The sequence below is a fragment of the Erinaceus europaeus genome, chromosome 13 (genome assembly GCF_950295315.1).
Source record: "Erinaceus europaeus chromosome 13, mEriEur2.1, whole genome shotgun sequence".
Taxonomy (NCBI): Eukaryota; Metazoa; Chordata; class Mammalia; order Eulipotyphla; family Erinaceidae; genus Erinaceus; species Erinaceus europaeus.
The window spans coordinates 35,237,947-35,254,954 of record NC_080174.1 but is presented as its reverse complement, the minus strand read 5'-3'; the positions used below and the strand labels follow the sequence as shown (position 1 = coordinate 35,254,954).

Below are 17,008 nucleotides of genomic sequence, written 5' to 3'. Positions count from 1 at the left end.
TATGGTAATGCTGGGAATATATTACAGTTTTAGAATATTTTATTTAAATGAGAAAGATACAAATAGAAAACTATACAGAGAAGGGGGAAGGAGAGATATCAGAGCACAGCTCAGCTTTGGCATATGTTTATACAAATGGTTAAACCTGGGAACTCAGAGGCTTGGGCATGAAAGTCTTTCTGCATAGCCACTATACTATCTCTCCTGCCCTGTATTATATTTTTTAAGGTTGAAAAATACTAGAATTCCTAATTTATAATTCTGTCATTCTGATAAAATAGCTTTGTTATTATAACATTTTAAAACTTGACAGTTCTGATATATAAGATTGTCTTACAGTTAACTATGCCCTTTCTACATTATGTGGCTAGAGGAAGAAATTTCATACATATAGGAGTGGGTTTATCTGTAAAATTAGTGGAAGAGGTGGAATATTTCTTTTGATTTTTTTCTTTTATTTCTTTATTGGGGGATTAATGGTTTACATTCGACAGTAAAATACAATAGTTTGTTCATGTATAACATTTTTACATAACAATACAACCCTCATTAGGGAGGTAGAATATTTCTTTTTTAATTTATTTTATTTTTTAATTATCTTTATTTGGATAGAGACAGCCAGAAATCAAAAGGGAAGGGAGTGATAGAGGAGAGAGACAGAGAGAGACACCTGTAACCTGCAGCCCTGCTACACCACTTGTGAAGCTTTCCCTCTACAGGTGGGGGCCGCTGACTCAAACCGGGTCCTTTAGCACTGTAACATGTGCGCTAAACCAGGTGCGCCACCACCTGGCCCCTATTTCTTTTCTTTCTTTTTTTTACATTTTTATCCTTTATTGGGGGATTAATGTTTTACAGTCGCCAGTAAATACAAGTTTGTACATGCACAACATTTCTCAGTTTAGAGGTGGAATATTTCTAAGATTACTTGTCTCTCTCCCACCACGCCTTCCCCCCACCACCACCACCGGTTTTGCTTTTCAGATTTAATTTGATCTTCCCAAACCTATTCTCTGCGGAAAGACTATCCAGTTGGGGTTTTCCCCAGCCTGGCACCGCCCACTTCTGGCCCCGCCCCTCCAGAGCCTTGCGACCCGTCTCCATGGTTACTCAGGACTTGCGGAAAGCGCTCAGCAGCCCCACTGGCATTTGCAGCCTCAGAGGGGAGAAAACACATTTTGCGCTAAGGTCAGCTCATTCGGGGATTGGATCCCCTTAAGCTAGATATGTCCTCGGCGGGGAATTGTACTTGGGGTGGGGACAGAAACAGAGCAGCTGGAGGTTTCGGTCAGTAACAATCGGTGGGAAATTAGGGGCAGCATAGTGGAAACAGTGTTTGATTCCTCAGGGGACTCCGGGGTTCACAAACTGCCTCTACAGTCCGGGGCCCTGGGTGTTTATAACCTTTGTTAGGCGCAGCTGCTTGCAACCCTTCAAGTGCCAAACTGCGAATACTGAGTGCTTTGCTTAGTGGACCAGGGTAGGAGGGGGTACTGAGGAGATAGGATAGGGACTTCTTGTACTGACTCACAGACACATGCTCGAGAGAGGCTAGCTTTCTTTTGAGCCTTATGTGCTTACTTTATGCTACACATCTCTCCCCCCAACCCCAACCTTAAATATATCTAACTCAGTCCTCACAACCACTCTAATAAGACTCTAGTAGACCTATTTGAATTTCTTCAGATGAAAAAGTCATCTCATAAAATGGTGAGGTAAATGCCCTCTTTCACTCTCCCTCTCTGCTTCTCTACCTCTGAGGAGAGAGAGAGAGAGAGAGAGAGAGAGAGAGAGAGAGAGAGAAAGGAGAAGGAGAAGAAGAGGAGAGGGGAGAGGGATGGGGAGGGGAGGGGAGGGGAGGGGAGGGGAGGGGAGAAGAAAAAAGGGGAAGGGGAGGGGAGGAGAGGAGAAATGATTAGGACACCAAGTAATCCTGGCAATTTGATTCAACTGGACGAAATGCCTAACGTTGCCTTACCTGGACACTATTAATGCTGAGAGTTAGCACTATCCACTTGGGATTGTCCTCTGCATTTTGTACTGGAAAAATGCCCGTGAGTAGTTAGTGGTACTCAGGAATATTTGGAAGGTCAATAACTGCTGAAATCTTTCTTCTGGTTCATAATCAGTTCATTTTTTCCCTATAATGTGTGCTCTTATAGTATGTGTTGGGCCTTTTGCTTTTATGTTCTTAAGCAACAGTCTAAGGGGCTGGGACATAGCTCACCCAGTAGAGTATCTTCCATGTTTGAGGCTCCCAGTTCCAGAGTTTTGGGATCAAGTTGGAGAAGCATGAACGATATGGGGAAAGCTCCATGGATGGTGGAGCAGTGCTGTGGTGTCTCTGTGTCACACTCTCTTAAAAGAGGTAAAGGAAGAAATAGTTGAACTAGAGGGGTCTTCTCAGGAGTGGTATCACCTATGTAGAAGGCCCTGGGCTGATTTTCCATGACCACACACAAGAAAGAAAGGAAGAAAGAAAGAAAGAAAACAGAATCTAAATTCCAAGAAAGGAAATTTAGTTGATTTGAATAAGAATTTTTTCCTAAGATTCTGTTATAACTATGAAATCATTTAATGAATGTATGGAATAAATATTTCCTCTTGCAAGCTATACACTATTGGCTACACAGGTGGGGGCTGGGTGTCTCATTATATTTACTTCTCCCACTGCCCCCCACAGTGTAATTTTAAAATTTAAGAATATCATGATATAAATAAATGTACTTCTGTTGACCACATCATTTAAATATCAAGGAAACTTTTTTTTTCATTGCCACCAGGATTATTACTGAGGCTTAGTGCCAGCACAAGGAATCCACTGCTCCTGGCGGCCATTTGGCCATTTCTTCTTCTATTTTTTTTTTCTATTTTATTGGATAGGAAAAGGAGAAATTAAGGAGGGAACATAGAAAGGGAGAGAGAGAGAGACCCTGCAGACCTGCTTCACCATTTGTGAACCGTCCCCCGCTGCAAGTGGGAAGCGAGAACTCAAAGCCAAGTCCTTGCCATGGTAATATGTATACTTAACTGGGTACACCACCTCCCCATCTCACAAGAGAACTTTGTAATCATTTGATGTTCCATTTGCTCTGACATCAACAAAGTCCTTTATGGATGTTTTATCTTTTATTTATTTTTATTGATTTAATTATGATCGACAAGTCTGTTGGATAAGAGGGGTACAATTCCACACAATTACCACAAGAGTTCTGAATCCTATCCCCTCCATTGGAAGCTTTCCTATTCTTTATCCCTCTGGGAGTATGGATCCAAGATCATTATGGGGTGCAGAAGGTGGAAGGTCTGGCTTCTGCAATTGTTCCTCCACTGGACAGGGTGTTGTCAGGTCAATCCATATCCCCTCTCTCTTTCCCTAGTGGGGCAGGTTTCTGGATAAGATGGGGACCCAGGACACATTAGTGAGGTCATCTGCCCAGGGAATTCAGGTTGGCATCATGGTAGCATCTGCAACTTGGTAGCTGAAAATCAATAAGATATAAAGCAAAACAAATTGTTTAAGAATCAGGAACCTAAAGGTAAGAATAGAGCAGATGAGATTTGGGGTTAAGTCCTTTATTTTTATAAATATAAAATAAAGTAATAAAAAATAATGAACATGTGGGGAAAGGGCCCACTGTCTGGGGAGTCCAGGCCATTATTTTCATGAGAGCCTGAGCGGGCTGACCCTGAGTTCTCTTCCTCCCAAGGGGAAGAGACGTTAGGCTTGTCCCTCCTGACCTCGTGAATTTATGATGGATGGTCTTTTTCAGACTGGAAACTTTCCTGTACATACTACCCCATCCCTTTTAAACAAAGGCCATAAATTACTGTGTACAGCCAACTTGAAACCCACCGCAAATATCCTGGCTTTGCTCAAACTGCTTCACTCCCCCCTGCCCTGAGGTGCTTGTAATCTACCCTTAGAGATGAATGCCTGCCTATGCATTGTGAGCTCATGATATGGTAATTTTCCAGTTGTGATCAAATACTAGGTAAGTCAAGATGTAACTATGCATTGTGTTTGGGTTAATGATTACCTCAAACTTCTCTCTGAACTATGGGTATATCTACTTGCTTGTATCCCCCAATAAATGAGTCATCCTAAGAGGCTTCTCCCGTAGGTGATTGGTCCTGTATTTCCTTCCTTTCTCTCCGCACATTTCACCCTCTTCACCAGCCCCCCCTCCCCAGGGCTCCCAGGGGCTGCCCTGGTCTTTGTCACCAGTGGCCAGGGAGGTGGAGAACCCCAGGATGACCTGCATGAGCACAGATACTAACAAATACTAATAACTTAATAAATGCTGTTATGGGGCCAGATGGTAGTATACCCCCCAAAGTGCATATATTACCAATGCACAAGGAACTGGGTTCAAGCTTTCTCTCTGCTCTAGCCAATAAATAAATAAGTTATTAAAAAAACAAATTATTTTATAACTCTTCACATATAGAACAGTATATAAATATATATATATATTTAAAATCCTTGTTTTATTTAAACAGAATGCCTCCTACTCAGGCAGAAAGTGTTATAAAGAATATAATTCGAGAAATAGGGCAAGAATGTGCATCTCATGGAGAGATTGTTTCTGAAACCTTGATTGCTTTTATGGTAAGACTGAATTACTGCTTTAGAAAATGTTTTAAAGTGGTGACTGTTTTTCTCTTTAAAGCCTGTAAACTTTTTATAGATGTTATAAGATTAAAAACATAGCTAGATCATTAATAAGTCAGTGAAAAACATTTTTAAAAGTCTATAAACCATGTCACTTCTAGATTTGTGGCTATTGATTTAGGTCTTGTTTTAACATTAGATAATCTCTTGCATACAAATGTTTTTAAAATGTATTGTTATATGTATGCTATTGTAAAGCTCACTCTTCACATTGGTTTCCTCTGTTCTTGTTTTTGGTTAACAGTGCACAATAAAAATATAAAATATACAAAGAGTTTTGCAATCTAAAGTAATCCAAATTTCCTAGCACAATACTCAGATTTACTGTTTCCTTTCTTCAACCTCTAGCAGAAGTGCAGAAGATTTGGGTTAATAAAAAACATCTGCACTGCTCAAGAGGTGGTTCAGGCCATAGAGTCCATGCTCGACTGCCATCCCCAGTACCTCATGTAACAAAGTGAAGCTCTGGACCTGCATTTGTTTTTGCATATTAAAAAAAATAGAAAGAAAGAAAAACAGCTAGATTGGGGATACTTTAAAAGCTGGAGACATAGGAGGTTAATTTTACAATAATGTGAAATGAAATTATTATTTCTGCTCTCAGGTGAAAGCTGTTGTCCTGGATCCAAGTAATGGCTTTAACATTGATAGAATCCTCATAAAAAGCGATGTACAGAAACTTGTTAAGGTAATTATCCAACAATTCTCAAATTTCGATTAATTTCAGTTCTAAGTCCAACATTTGTGCTAGCCAGTATTGCAGTCAGCTCCATGAAACCCACAGCTACCAAACAGTGGTATAAGCACATAAAGGATTGATTTTTCTCATAAAGCAAAGTCTGCCAACACATAAGCTTTTCCCTGGCTTCCTGAATCACAATGTTGGCATGTGCCTCTTATCCCACAGAGAGCTACTACAGCTCTGGGCAGAGATAAACAGAGAAGACAAATGGCAAAATGTGTGTGCCAATTAAACCTGTTGTGTTCTATGTAGAAATAACCCCCCACCATAAAAATTCCTTCATCTACTTATCAGATTCTTGACCAAAATAATATTGCAAGAAAACCAAGGACATTATTTTCCCTTTCTCTTAGAGTAAATCTTTACTTTAGTCCAGTCCAAATTGGGACTCTGCTAGTAAGGAAAGAAGGACAAGGGTTCTAGGTAGGGAGCACTTTCTGCCTACGCATTTCAGAGGCATCTTATTGTTAATCTATTATTATATTGACAGCATTATTAACTTCTACACACTATGAAATTTCATTGTACTAAATTAAGATTCATATATTTATTGATTCAATACAATCTATGCTTTCAGCTCTAAAAGAAACATGGAAATTATTCATAGAAATCAAATGGGATATATATGCCTGAAAACCAGAACTAAAGAAGAATTAAAGAAGGCAGAAATCTTAGACATCTTTGTTTTTCATTTGTTTTAAGTTTGACTCACTATATGTGAATGCTAACACATTTTTTTTCCTTAAAATCCAACGTGTATCTTATTTTTTTTAAATATTAATTTTATTTATTTATTCCCTTTTGTTGCCCTTGTTGTTTTATTGTTGTAGTTATTATTGTTGTTGTTGTTGTTGGATAGGACAGAGAGAAATGGAGAGAGGAGGGGAAGACAGAGGAGGAGAGAAAGATAGACACCTGCAGACCTGCTTCACCGCTTGTGAAGCGACTCCCCTGTAGGTGGGGAGCCGGGGTTCGAACCGGGAATCCTTATGCCGGTCCTTGTGCTTTGCGCCACCTGCGCTTAACCCGCTGCACTACAGCCCGACTCACTCAACGTGTATCTTCTTCTGAGCCTAATAATTTTAATTCTCTTCTTCACACAAAGGACTTGAGACAAGTTTTTCCAAATTTGTGTATGGAGGTTTTCTGGGCTTTAGCAAATGGGAGGGAACTTCTCATTGTCTCCCTATTTTCTCACAGCCCGTGATTCACATAGTGGAACATGGGGCTATCTACAGATACCAGTGGGCTCAGAAGAGCTTGGGAAGCCTGGACTAAGTTGTTCTTAGGATGATCTTGTATGTCAGCCTAGAACTAGTTCTTTCTTTGTTGATTTTATTTTCATTATTTTATAAAGGTAAGAGACAGAGAGAGGGACAAAGGAGAGGCACCTTCAGTACTACTCCGCTGCACATAAAGCTTTCTCCCTGCAAGTAAGGACCAGGGGCTTGAACCTAGGTCTTCATGTGTGGTAGTACTCTACTGGGTATACTACCACACAGTCTCCCCACCCTCCACACACACCGCCAACGTCCAAGGATTTTTAAATATAGTGTAAAATCTGTTAGCAGCAAGGAAATTATTTTCATAGTCAGTCAGCAATTATACTGAAAAACCAAGGAGGAAAGGAAAATACATTTTTCTCCTTCTTGTTCTAGAAGAGTTGGTCTTTTTTTCCAAATAACTCAATTATGTTGGGAAAATGCAATCTCATATTTTTAATATGACAGAAACACAATGAATTAGCAATGCATATCATAATCCACATGGTAAATGTATTTTTACTTAATTAAAAGTCATGTTAATGCTTATAGGTATAAAGCCATTTAGAACAGACCGTTTCTCTCCTGATGGGGTCTGGTACATAAGCTTCCTAGAGACTGCCCTCCCTTTGCATTTCCCTCTCCTACCTCCCAGGAAAGTAGGGTCACTACTCAGGGAGGAGGGTTGATGGACCTGCAAGTTACAGTACTTAAGTCCCAGGAAGGAGATAGAAAAAAAAAAAAGAGGAGATTGGAGAGAGGAGAAAGAAAAGGAAGGGAAGGGAAAGGAAGGGAAGGGAAGGGAAGGGAAGGGAAGGGAAGGGAAGGGAAGGGAAGGGAAGGGAAGGGAAGGGGAAGGTAGGGAAGGGAAGAGAAGGGAAGGAAAGGGAAGGAAAGGGAGGGGAGGGAGCAAAGAGGGGAGAGCAAAAGACAAGGAAATTTCAGATGGAGTATCTACTCTAGAGAGGCAGAGTGAGAAGGGGGAGGTAGAGTAGGCAGGAAAAAAATAGAGGAAGAAATGTTGAAACAGAAAGCACAGATAGAGGAATCTTGTGAGCAGAGAAGGATCCCCTCAGCAGTTTTTTTTTTAATTGGGGGATTGATGGTTTACACTAAATACAGTTATTAGTACATGCATACTGTTTCTCAGTTTTCTGAAAAATTCTCTCACCCCCAGTGTAGGCTCTCCTCCACCATCATGCACCATGACCAGAAAGTGCCCCCATAGATCCCCAGGGCCTCAGCAGCTTTTTATTCGAAGCCCATTCTTCTTCTAGCGTTTGCCCTTCTTCCGTAGCCAGTCAACAGCATCAGGTTGAGCCTGATGTAAATTTTCGAGACCTCCTTTGAATCTGGAGAGGTGGCAGTTGTTGACTATGTGGGTCATAGTCTGCAGGGGCAGTTCAGGTAGTCTCTGGCTCCCCAGCGGTGGAACATAGCGGCGCACCGGCCATGGCCTGTTCGATAGCGATTGAGGAGGGCCCAATCATAACGTGCTAGGTCAAAGCCGGGTTGACGCTTACAGGGGTCTGTGATGAGGTGTTTGTTCTTTACCTCAGCTGACTGCCAACTCTGTTTCCAAGAGTCTGGAACAGAGAAGTTCAGTGTAGGTGTAGGGGACCAGATTGGATGACGAGACGTCAAGCGTTGGACAGGGTGGGCGAAGATATCCGCGTATATTGGCAGGTCTAGTCAAGCCTAGACGTGGGAAATGAACTTAGATGATGCCGCATCCCGACAAATATCTGGCGGGGCGATGTTGCTAAGAACTGGCAGCCATGGAACCGGGGTGGAATGGATGGTTCCAGAATATAATTTGGAATCGACCAAGTGGACATGGGGGCTACGGAACCATACTGGGGCACAGTATTCTGCAGTGGAATAGCATAATGCCAGAGATGATTACTGTAGTGTGGAAGCGCTCGCGCCCCATGAGGAGCTGGCCAGTCTTGCAATGATGTTATTCCTCGCGCCCACCTTTGCTGCAGTTTTTATGAGATGTTCGTGAAATGACAGGGTGCAATCGAGAGTAACGCCAAGATAGACTGGCTGGGCTTCATGCCGGATTCTCGTATCATCAAGCTGTACATTAAGCTCACGCGAGGCCGAGGCATGGTGTAGATGGAAAACAGATGATACCGTTTTTGCAGTGCTAGGGATTAGTCGCCATTTTTTACAGTAATCAGATATCAAAGACATATCTTTCGTGAGTGTTTCCTCAAGGATGTCAAACTTGGATGCCTGAGTTGCACAGCAGATGTCATCGGCGTAGATGAACTTCCTTGAAGAAATTTCTGGGAGGTCATTGATGTAAATATTAAATAGCGTAGGAGCCAGAACAGAGCCCTGGGGGAGGCCACTTGAGACAAGTCTCCATCTGCTAGACTTGTCACCCAGATGCACCCGGAATCTTCTGTTTTGGAGGAGAAACGATATAGTGCTGGCCACCCATGGAGGCAGGCATCTTGAGATCTTGACTAGGAGACCACAGTGCCAGACCGTGTCATAGGCTGCTGTGAGATCAACAAAGACAGCACCCGTCTTTAAATTCTTCTGGAATCCATTTTCAATGTAAGTTGAGAGGGCCAGGTCTTGTTCGCAGGTAGATCTTCCTGGGCGGAAACCAGCTTGGGTGGGTGATAGCAATTTCTCTGTAAGAGGAGAAATACGTGACAGAAGCAGCCTCTCAAGGAGTTTGTAACACACGGAGAGGAGAGAAATTGGTCTATAGCTGGCGGCCAGTGTTGGGTCTTTCTTTGGTTTCAAAACTGCTATTATCTTTGCACGACGCCAAATTTTGGGCATAGATTCGGATTACAAGATGTGGGACAGGAATGAAGTGAGCCACTTCTTTGCCGCGGGGCCCAAGTTAAGAATGAGTTCTGGGGTGATGTTATCATAGCCAGTAGCCGTTCCCGGTTTAACCCTCTTCAAAGCGTCTTCCAGTTCAGACAGTGTAAAGGGAGAGAGTTTTGGAGATGGACAAGATAAACGGAAGTGGGATGACCACTCATGGGAAATTTCTCTTTTCCAGACTGGGTCGATCTTAGCACATCCAACTTGAGTTAGGTGACTGGCCACTGAGTTTGGAGATATGGGAGGATGGGAGACGGGAGAGGGTTGGCTACCGGCACCCAGACTATGAAGAAGCTTCCAGGCCTTCCTACTTGAGTGGGTGAAGTTCAGACTTTCCGTAAGTTGTTGCAGGGCAGAGGTAGATAGCATAATGGTTATGCAAAGAGACTCTCATGCCTGAGGCTCCAAAGTCCCAGGTTCAATCCCCTGCACCACCATAAAACCAGAGCTGAGCAGTGCTCTGGTAAAATAAATAATTTTTTTTTTAAAGAGAGACTATTTTTAAAAAAGAAGAAGAACCCTGTGACCTCTGGCTCCAGCAAAGAAGGAATACTGTTTAAGTTTCAAATACATAGTAATGAGGAACGCCAGAAAAACTTTAGAGAGGAGCAGAACTAGTGATGAGGACCTCTAGAAGTGACCTAGACAGAAACGAGAACTTCGAGACCATTATCCCACTTGCACAATCAAAAGATGTAGTTTCTTGCCATCAACCAGATGATTAGCCATCTGGGTATGAGGATATTGGTTAGTTCAGGGGAAATAATAGTGTTTTGATTGTTTGTTTCTTTTTTTATCATCATTCTTTCTTCCAGAGCACTGCTCAGTTCTGACTGGTGGTGGTGTCAGACAGAGATAGAACCTGGACTCTGGTGATTTAGGCATGAGAGTCTGATAATTTATAAATCTTATTTACTTTATCAATATTGCTGGTTAGGTGAAATGTAAAGTATGGAATCCCTCAAAAAAAAGAATAAAAGTTATTATTGATGGATAAATCTCAGAAAAGGTTGCTCTGTTGTTTCTGTTTGTAACTTCTAACTATTTCAGAAACTCTGAGTAGAAGCATTCCTGGCTGTTCTTTTTCTAGGATTGTGTGGCTCGGCTGTTGGATACTAAGAATCCTTCCCTGGACACCATTAAGATGCAAGTCTACTTTGATATGAATTATACAAGTCGAGGTAACATATATTTGCCAATTTTGATAGCCCTTTTTATTATTTATTTATTTATTTATTTTATAGCAGAGTTCTGGTTTATGGTGGTGAGGAGGTTGAACCTAGGAGCCTCATAAATGAGACTCTTTTTGCATAACTATTATGCTATCTACCCCCTCCCTTTCATAGTCTTTTAAAGAAATTAATACTGTTTTTCAGATAAGGGCTTCAGGTAAGGGTTGACACTGAATAATGTTTTCATCATTTTAAATATTTTCTAATTTTGAAGAATTTGATAATATAGAAAATGATATTGAGAAAAATACCAATGATCATTTGCTTTAAAAGGAAGTCTAATTCTATTTTTTTTTTGTCTTCCGACATGTATTTCCTTGATTTTTTTTTAAATTTATTTTTTATTTAAGAAAGGATAAATTAACAAAACCATAGGGTAGGAGGTGTACAACTCCAGACAATTCCCACCACCCAATCTCCATATCCCATCCCCTCCCCTGATAGCTGTCCCATTCTCTATCCCTCTGGGAGCAAGGACCCAGGGTCATTGTGGGTTGCAGAAGGTGGAAGGTCTGGCTTCTGTAATTGTTTCCCCGCTGAACATGGACATTGACTGGTTGGTCCATACTCCCAGTGTGCCTCTCTCTTTCCCTAGTAGGGTGGGTCTCTGGGGAAGCAGAGCTCCAGGACACATTGGTGGGGTCTTCAGTTCAGGGAAGCCTGGCCGGCATATTGATGGCATCTGGAACCTGGTGGCTGAAAAGAGAGTTAACATATAAAGCCAAACAAATTGTTGAGCAATCATGGACCCATAGATTGGAATAGTGGAGATGAAGTGTTGGCGGGGTACTCACTGCAAACTCTAGAGTACTTTTGCTTTCAGGTATATATTTTGCCCTAGTTTATGGATACGTGTGAACATATGCTCTCTCTCATAGAACCTGATCTATATCTACGTTTTGGGACTTTGTTAGAAAGTGATCTACCTGGGATAGAATTAGAGAATACTATGAAAGGAAAGGTCTCACCCGAGTGATGAAGCTGAAGGGTTGCCACTCCACACCTGAAGTCTCTGGACACAGTCTGAGCTGAAGCATGTTGAGGTGGCAATCGTTGCATTGATTAGGTTGCAATCATCAGATGCAATATTATTTGATGTGGATTGGGAGAGGCATGCAGGAAAGTGGGCCCTATTGTAAGGTTCCAGGACTGGGGGAAATAATAGGCTCTATAGTGGAGATGTGAGGTTCCTGCTGTCTTAGGGTTCAAAAAGAAAATGAATAGTTATTGTTATTATCACATTATTTGGTAATTGGGTTAACTTTGAAAAGTCCTTTTGTTAGGGTTTGCTCTATAGTACCCAGTATCTTGTATATAGCTGTGCCGCTGGTTGCTTCTGATCTACTTGGTCTAGGCTTTTGAAAGAGTCTGCATTTCAAACACACAGCCTATATATTAAAAAGACTCAGTCTGTGTTTAAAAACTTCGAGACATACAATTAATTTTCCCCCTCTCATATTAATTAACTAGTGATTTATATGAATACACTTTACTAGGAGTGTACATAAATACCATTCCCACCACCAAAAGACTATGTCCCATCCCAACCACCCATCCCCAACCCCCACCGGCCCAGGAAGCCGCATGTCTACCCCTCACCACAGGGTTTTTACTTTGGTGCCCTACTTTCAATTTAGTCAGATCCTGCTTTTAGTTTCCCTTTCAGATCTTCTTTCTCAACTTCTGTTGATGAGTGGGATCATTCCATACTCATCTTTATCTTTCTGACTTAGCTCACTTAACATAATTCTTTCTAGCTCTGTCCAAGATGGGTCAGAGAAGGTGGGCTCATTGTTCTTGATAGCTGCATAGTATTCCATTGTGTATATATACCACAGCTTTCTCAGCCACTCATCTGTTGTTGGGCACCTGGGTTGCTTCCAGGTTTTAGCTATTATGAATTGTGCTGCTATGAACATAGGAGTACACACCTCTTTTTGGTTGGGTATTATGGAGTCCTTGGGATATAATCCCAGGAGAGGAATTACTGGATCATATGGAAGGTCCATGTCTAGCCTTGTGAGAGTTCTCCAGACTGCTCTCCACAGAGGTTGGACCAATTTAATTCACACCAGCAATTTCAAATGGGTCCCTCTGTCCCCACAGCCTCTCCAGCATTTGTTTCTGCTGTCCTTTTTGATGTATGCCATTCTTACAGGAGTGAGGTGGTATCTCAATGTTATCTTAATTTCCATTTCTCTGACAATCAGTGACCTGGAGCAGTTTTTCATATGGTTGTTAGCCTTTTGGATATCCTCTGGAGTGAATGTTCTGTTCATATCCTCTGCCCACTTTTGGATGGGGTCATTTGCTTTTTTGGTGCTAAGTTTGCTGAGCTCTTTGTATATTTTGGTGATTAGTTTCTTGTCTGATGTATGGCATGTGAAGATCTCCCATTCTGTGAGGGGTCTCTTTGTTTAATAGTTTCTTTGGATGTGCAGAAGCTTTTCAATTTGATGTAGTCCCATTGGTTTGCTTCAGCTTTAGTCTTTCTTGCAACTGGGTTTATTTCATCAAAGATGTCCTTGAGGTGTAGGTGGGAAAGTGTTTTACAAATGTTTTCCTCTAAGTATTTGATTGTTTCTGGTCTAACATCCAGGTCTTTGATCCATTTGGAGTTGATTTTTGTTTCTGGCAAGATAAAGTGGTTCAATTTCATTCTTCTGCATGTTTCAAACCAGTTTTCCCAGCACCATTTATTGAAGAGAGCCTCCTCCTTACATTTAATGCTTTGGGCCCCCTTATCAAAGATTAGATTTCCATAGGTGTGGGGATTTGTTTCTTGGCTTTCAATTCTGTTCCACTGGTCTGTGTGCCTATTTTTGTTCCAGTACCATGCTGTTTTGATGATGATGGCTTTATAATATAGTTTGAGATCTGGGAGTGTGATGCCTCCATTTCTGTTTCTTCTTCTCAAGATGTTTTTGGCTATTCTAGGTGTTTTCTGGTTCCAGATAAATGATTGTAGTGTTTGTTCTATTCTCTTAAAGAAGCTTGGTGGAACTTTGATGGGTATTGCATTAAATTTGTATATGGCGCTGGGGAGAATATTCATTTTGATGATATTTATTCTTCTGATCCATGAGCATGGAATGTCTTTCCATTTCTTGGTATCAGTTTCTATTTCCTTGAGTAGCAGCTCATAATTTTCAGTGTACAAGTCTTTCACTTCTTTGGTCAACTTTATTCCTAAGTATTTTATTGATTTTGCTGAAACAGTAAATGGGAGTGATTTCTGGATGTCTTCTTCTTCAGATTTAGTGTTTGCATAAAGAAATGCCACTGATTTTTGTACATTGATTTTGTAGCCTGACACCTTGCTATATTGCCTAATAACTTCCAGTAGTTTTCTGCTGAATTCTTTAGGTCTTTCTGTGCATACTATCATATCATCTGCAAATAGTGAGAGCTTGACTTCTTCCCTTCCAATCTGTATTCCTTTGATTTCTTTCTCTTGCTTGATTGCTATGGCAAGAACTTCCAATACTATGTTGAAAAGTAATGGTGACAGTGGACAGCCCTGTCTAGTCCCCAATCTGAAGGGGAATGCTTTCAGCTTCTGTCCATTGAGTATGATGTTGGCTGTAGGATTGTAATATATATGGATTCCACTATCTTGAGGAATTTCCCATCTATTCCCATTTTTTTTGTGGAGTTTTGAGCATGAATGGATGTTGGATTTTGTCAAAGGCTTTCTCTGCATCTATTGAGACAATCATGTGGTTTTTGGCTTTGCTTTTATTGATGTGGTGAATGACATTGATTGACTTGCAGATGTTGAACCAACCTTGCGTTCCTGGGATGAATCCCACTTGGTCATGATGAACAATCTTTTTGATGTGCTACTGTATCTGGTTGGCCAAGATCTTGTTTAATATTTTGGCATCTATGTTCATCAGAAATATTGGTCTGTAGTTTTCCTTTTTTGTTGTGTCCCTATCTGCTTTTGGTATCAGGGTGATGTTGGCTTCATAGAAGGTGGAAGGGAGTATTCCTGTTTCTTCAATCTTTTGGAAAAGCTTAAGAATTATGGGTACTAACTGTTTCCTGAAAGCTTTGTAGAATTCGTTTGTGAAGCCATCTGGTCCAGGACTTTTGTTGTTGGGGAGATTCTTAATTATGGTTTCAATTTCTTTGTCTGTGATTGGTGCATTTAGGTTTTGTAGTTCTTGGTTCAGTTTTGGAAGGGCATATGTTTTTAGGAATTCTAGGAATACATTTCTTCCAGATTCTCTAGTTTGGTGGCGTATAGTTCTTCATAGATGTTTCGCATGATTTTCTGGATTTATGTGGTGATATCTCCTCCATCGTTTACAATTCTATTAATTTGAGCCTTCTCTCTTTTTTGTTTGGTGAGTCTGTCTAGGATTTTGTCAATTTTGTTTAATCTTTCAAAGAACCAACATTTGGCTTCATTGATCTTTTGTATGGTTCTCTTATTTTTGATGTTGTTTATTTCTGCTCTAATTTCAGTGATTTCTGTCCTTCTCATTGCTTTAGGGTTCCTTTGTTCCTCTTCCTCTAAGTCCTTGAGGTGTGCAGTAAGGTCATTCATTTGAGCTTTTTCTTGGTGTTTAATATGTGATTGTATGGCTATAAGTTTCCCTCTCAATACTGCTTTAGCTGTGTCACAAATATTTTGATAGGTTGTATCTTCATTTTCATTTGTTTCCAGGAACATTTGAATTTCCTGCTTGAGTGACTCTCTAACCCAGTGGTTCTTAATGAGTATGTTGTTTAGTTTCCAAATTCTGTGTCTTTTAATAATTTCTGTTTGTTGTTAAATGTTAGTTTTACTCCACTGTGGTCTGAGAAGATACTTGGGATGATTTCAATGTTCTTGAATTTATTGAGCTGTCTTTGTGGCCTAACATGTGGTCTATCCTTGAGTATGTGTTATGTGAATTTGAAAAGAATTTGTGTTCCAATTTTTTTGGGCTGAAGGACTCTGAAAATTTCCAAGAGGTCTAGTCTGTCAATCTTTTCATTTAATTCTCTTGTATCTTTGTTGATTCTCTGCTTTGTTAATCTAAGTGTGAGAGTGGGGTGTTAAAGTCTCCCACTATTATTACTACTGATGTATTTTTGAAGTTCTTTCAGTAGGTGCTTGATGTATTTAGATGGTCCCTCATTTGGTGCATAGATGTTAATAATTGTTAAGTCTTCATGGCTGATTGATCCTCTAATAATTATGTAAAGTAATTGCCTATCTTTTATTACTTTACTTAATTTAAAATCTATTGTGTCTGAGATGAGAATGGCTGTTCCTGCCTTTTTTTGTGGTCCGTTAGCCTGTATGATAGTTTTCCATCCTTTTACTTTAAGTCTGTGTTTATCTTGCTGTGTCAGATGGAATTCTTGCAAGCAGCATATGGTTGAGTTATATTTTCTGATCCATCCCCCCACTCTGTGCCTTTTGATGGGTGAGTTTAAGCCAGTGACATTTATTGATATTATGGATTTAATGTATTGTAGTGCCCTTGTTCAACAAATTTTTATTTGCTCTGATATACTGCATTATTATAGTGATGTTCTTGTTTATAAGAGGTCTTTTAGAACCTCTTTCAGGGCCAGTTTGGTGATGGTTGCCTCCTTTAACTGTTGTTTGTCTAAGAAGGTTTTGATCCCTCCATCTAGTTTGAATGAAAGTTTGGCAGGATATATTATCCTTGGTTGAAACCCTTTTTCATTCAGGGCTCGATAGATATCTTTCCATTCTCTTATGGCTTTTAGAGTTTGAGTGGAGAAGTCTGCTGATAGTCTTATGGGTTTTCCGCTGTATGTGACTTTTTGTTTCTCATCCTTTAGGATCCTTTCTTTATCCTTACTTCTTCTCATTGTGACAATGATGTGTCTTGGTGTCTTCAGGTCTGGGCTGATTCTGTTTGGAACTCTCTGGGCCTCTTGAATCTTGATGTCCTTTCTGTTATTCAGGTCTGGGAAGTTTTCTTCTATAATTTCCTCTAGAATGTTTTCTTCCCCTTCCTCTCTTTCTTCCTCTGGCAGGCCAATTATATAAATGTTACTTCTTTTGAGATCATCCCATATGTCTCTGTTGTTGTTTTCAGTGTTTTTCAATCTCTTTTTGAACTATTTCACCTCTTTCTTAGTTTTCTCTAACTCATCCTCTGTCTAATTCTGTTTTCTGCTTCTGTTAGTCTGCTTTCCCTTCCCTCAGCTTCTTTCCTCAGTTCAGCTATTTCAGCTTTCAGTTCTCTAATTGCCTCAAGATAATCAGTAT

At 40.5% G+C, this 17,008-nt stretch overlaps 1 protein-coding gene across 1 annotated transcript in view; it reads left to right on the top strand.

Annotated features, from left to right (window-relative positions):
- The first annotated feature begins 1,099 nt into the window (after positions 1-1,099).
- CFAP206 (cilia and flagella associated protein 206) overlaps positions 1,100-17,008 on the top strand; it is a 46,538-nt gene continuing 30,629 nt past the window's right edge. The window contains exons 1-4 of the mRNA XM_060205500.1: positions 1,100-1,188; positions 4,504-4,612; positions 5,280-5,363; positions 10,626-10,716. Of these exons, the coding sequence (XP_060061483.1) occupies positions 1,103-1,188; positions 4,504-4,612; positions 5,280-5,363; positions 10,626-10,716 (370 nt within the window). The 5' untranslated portion in view covers positions 1,100-1,102. The remainder of the gene's footprint in view (positions 1,189-4,503; positions 4,613-5,279; positions 5,364-10,625; positions 10,717-17,008) is intronic.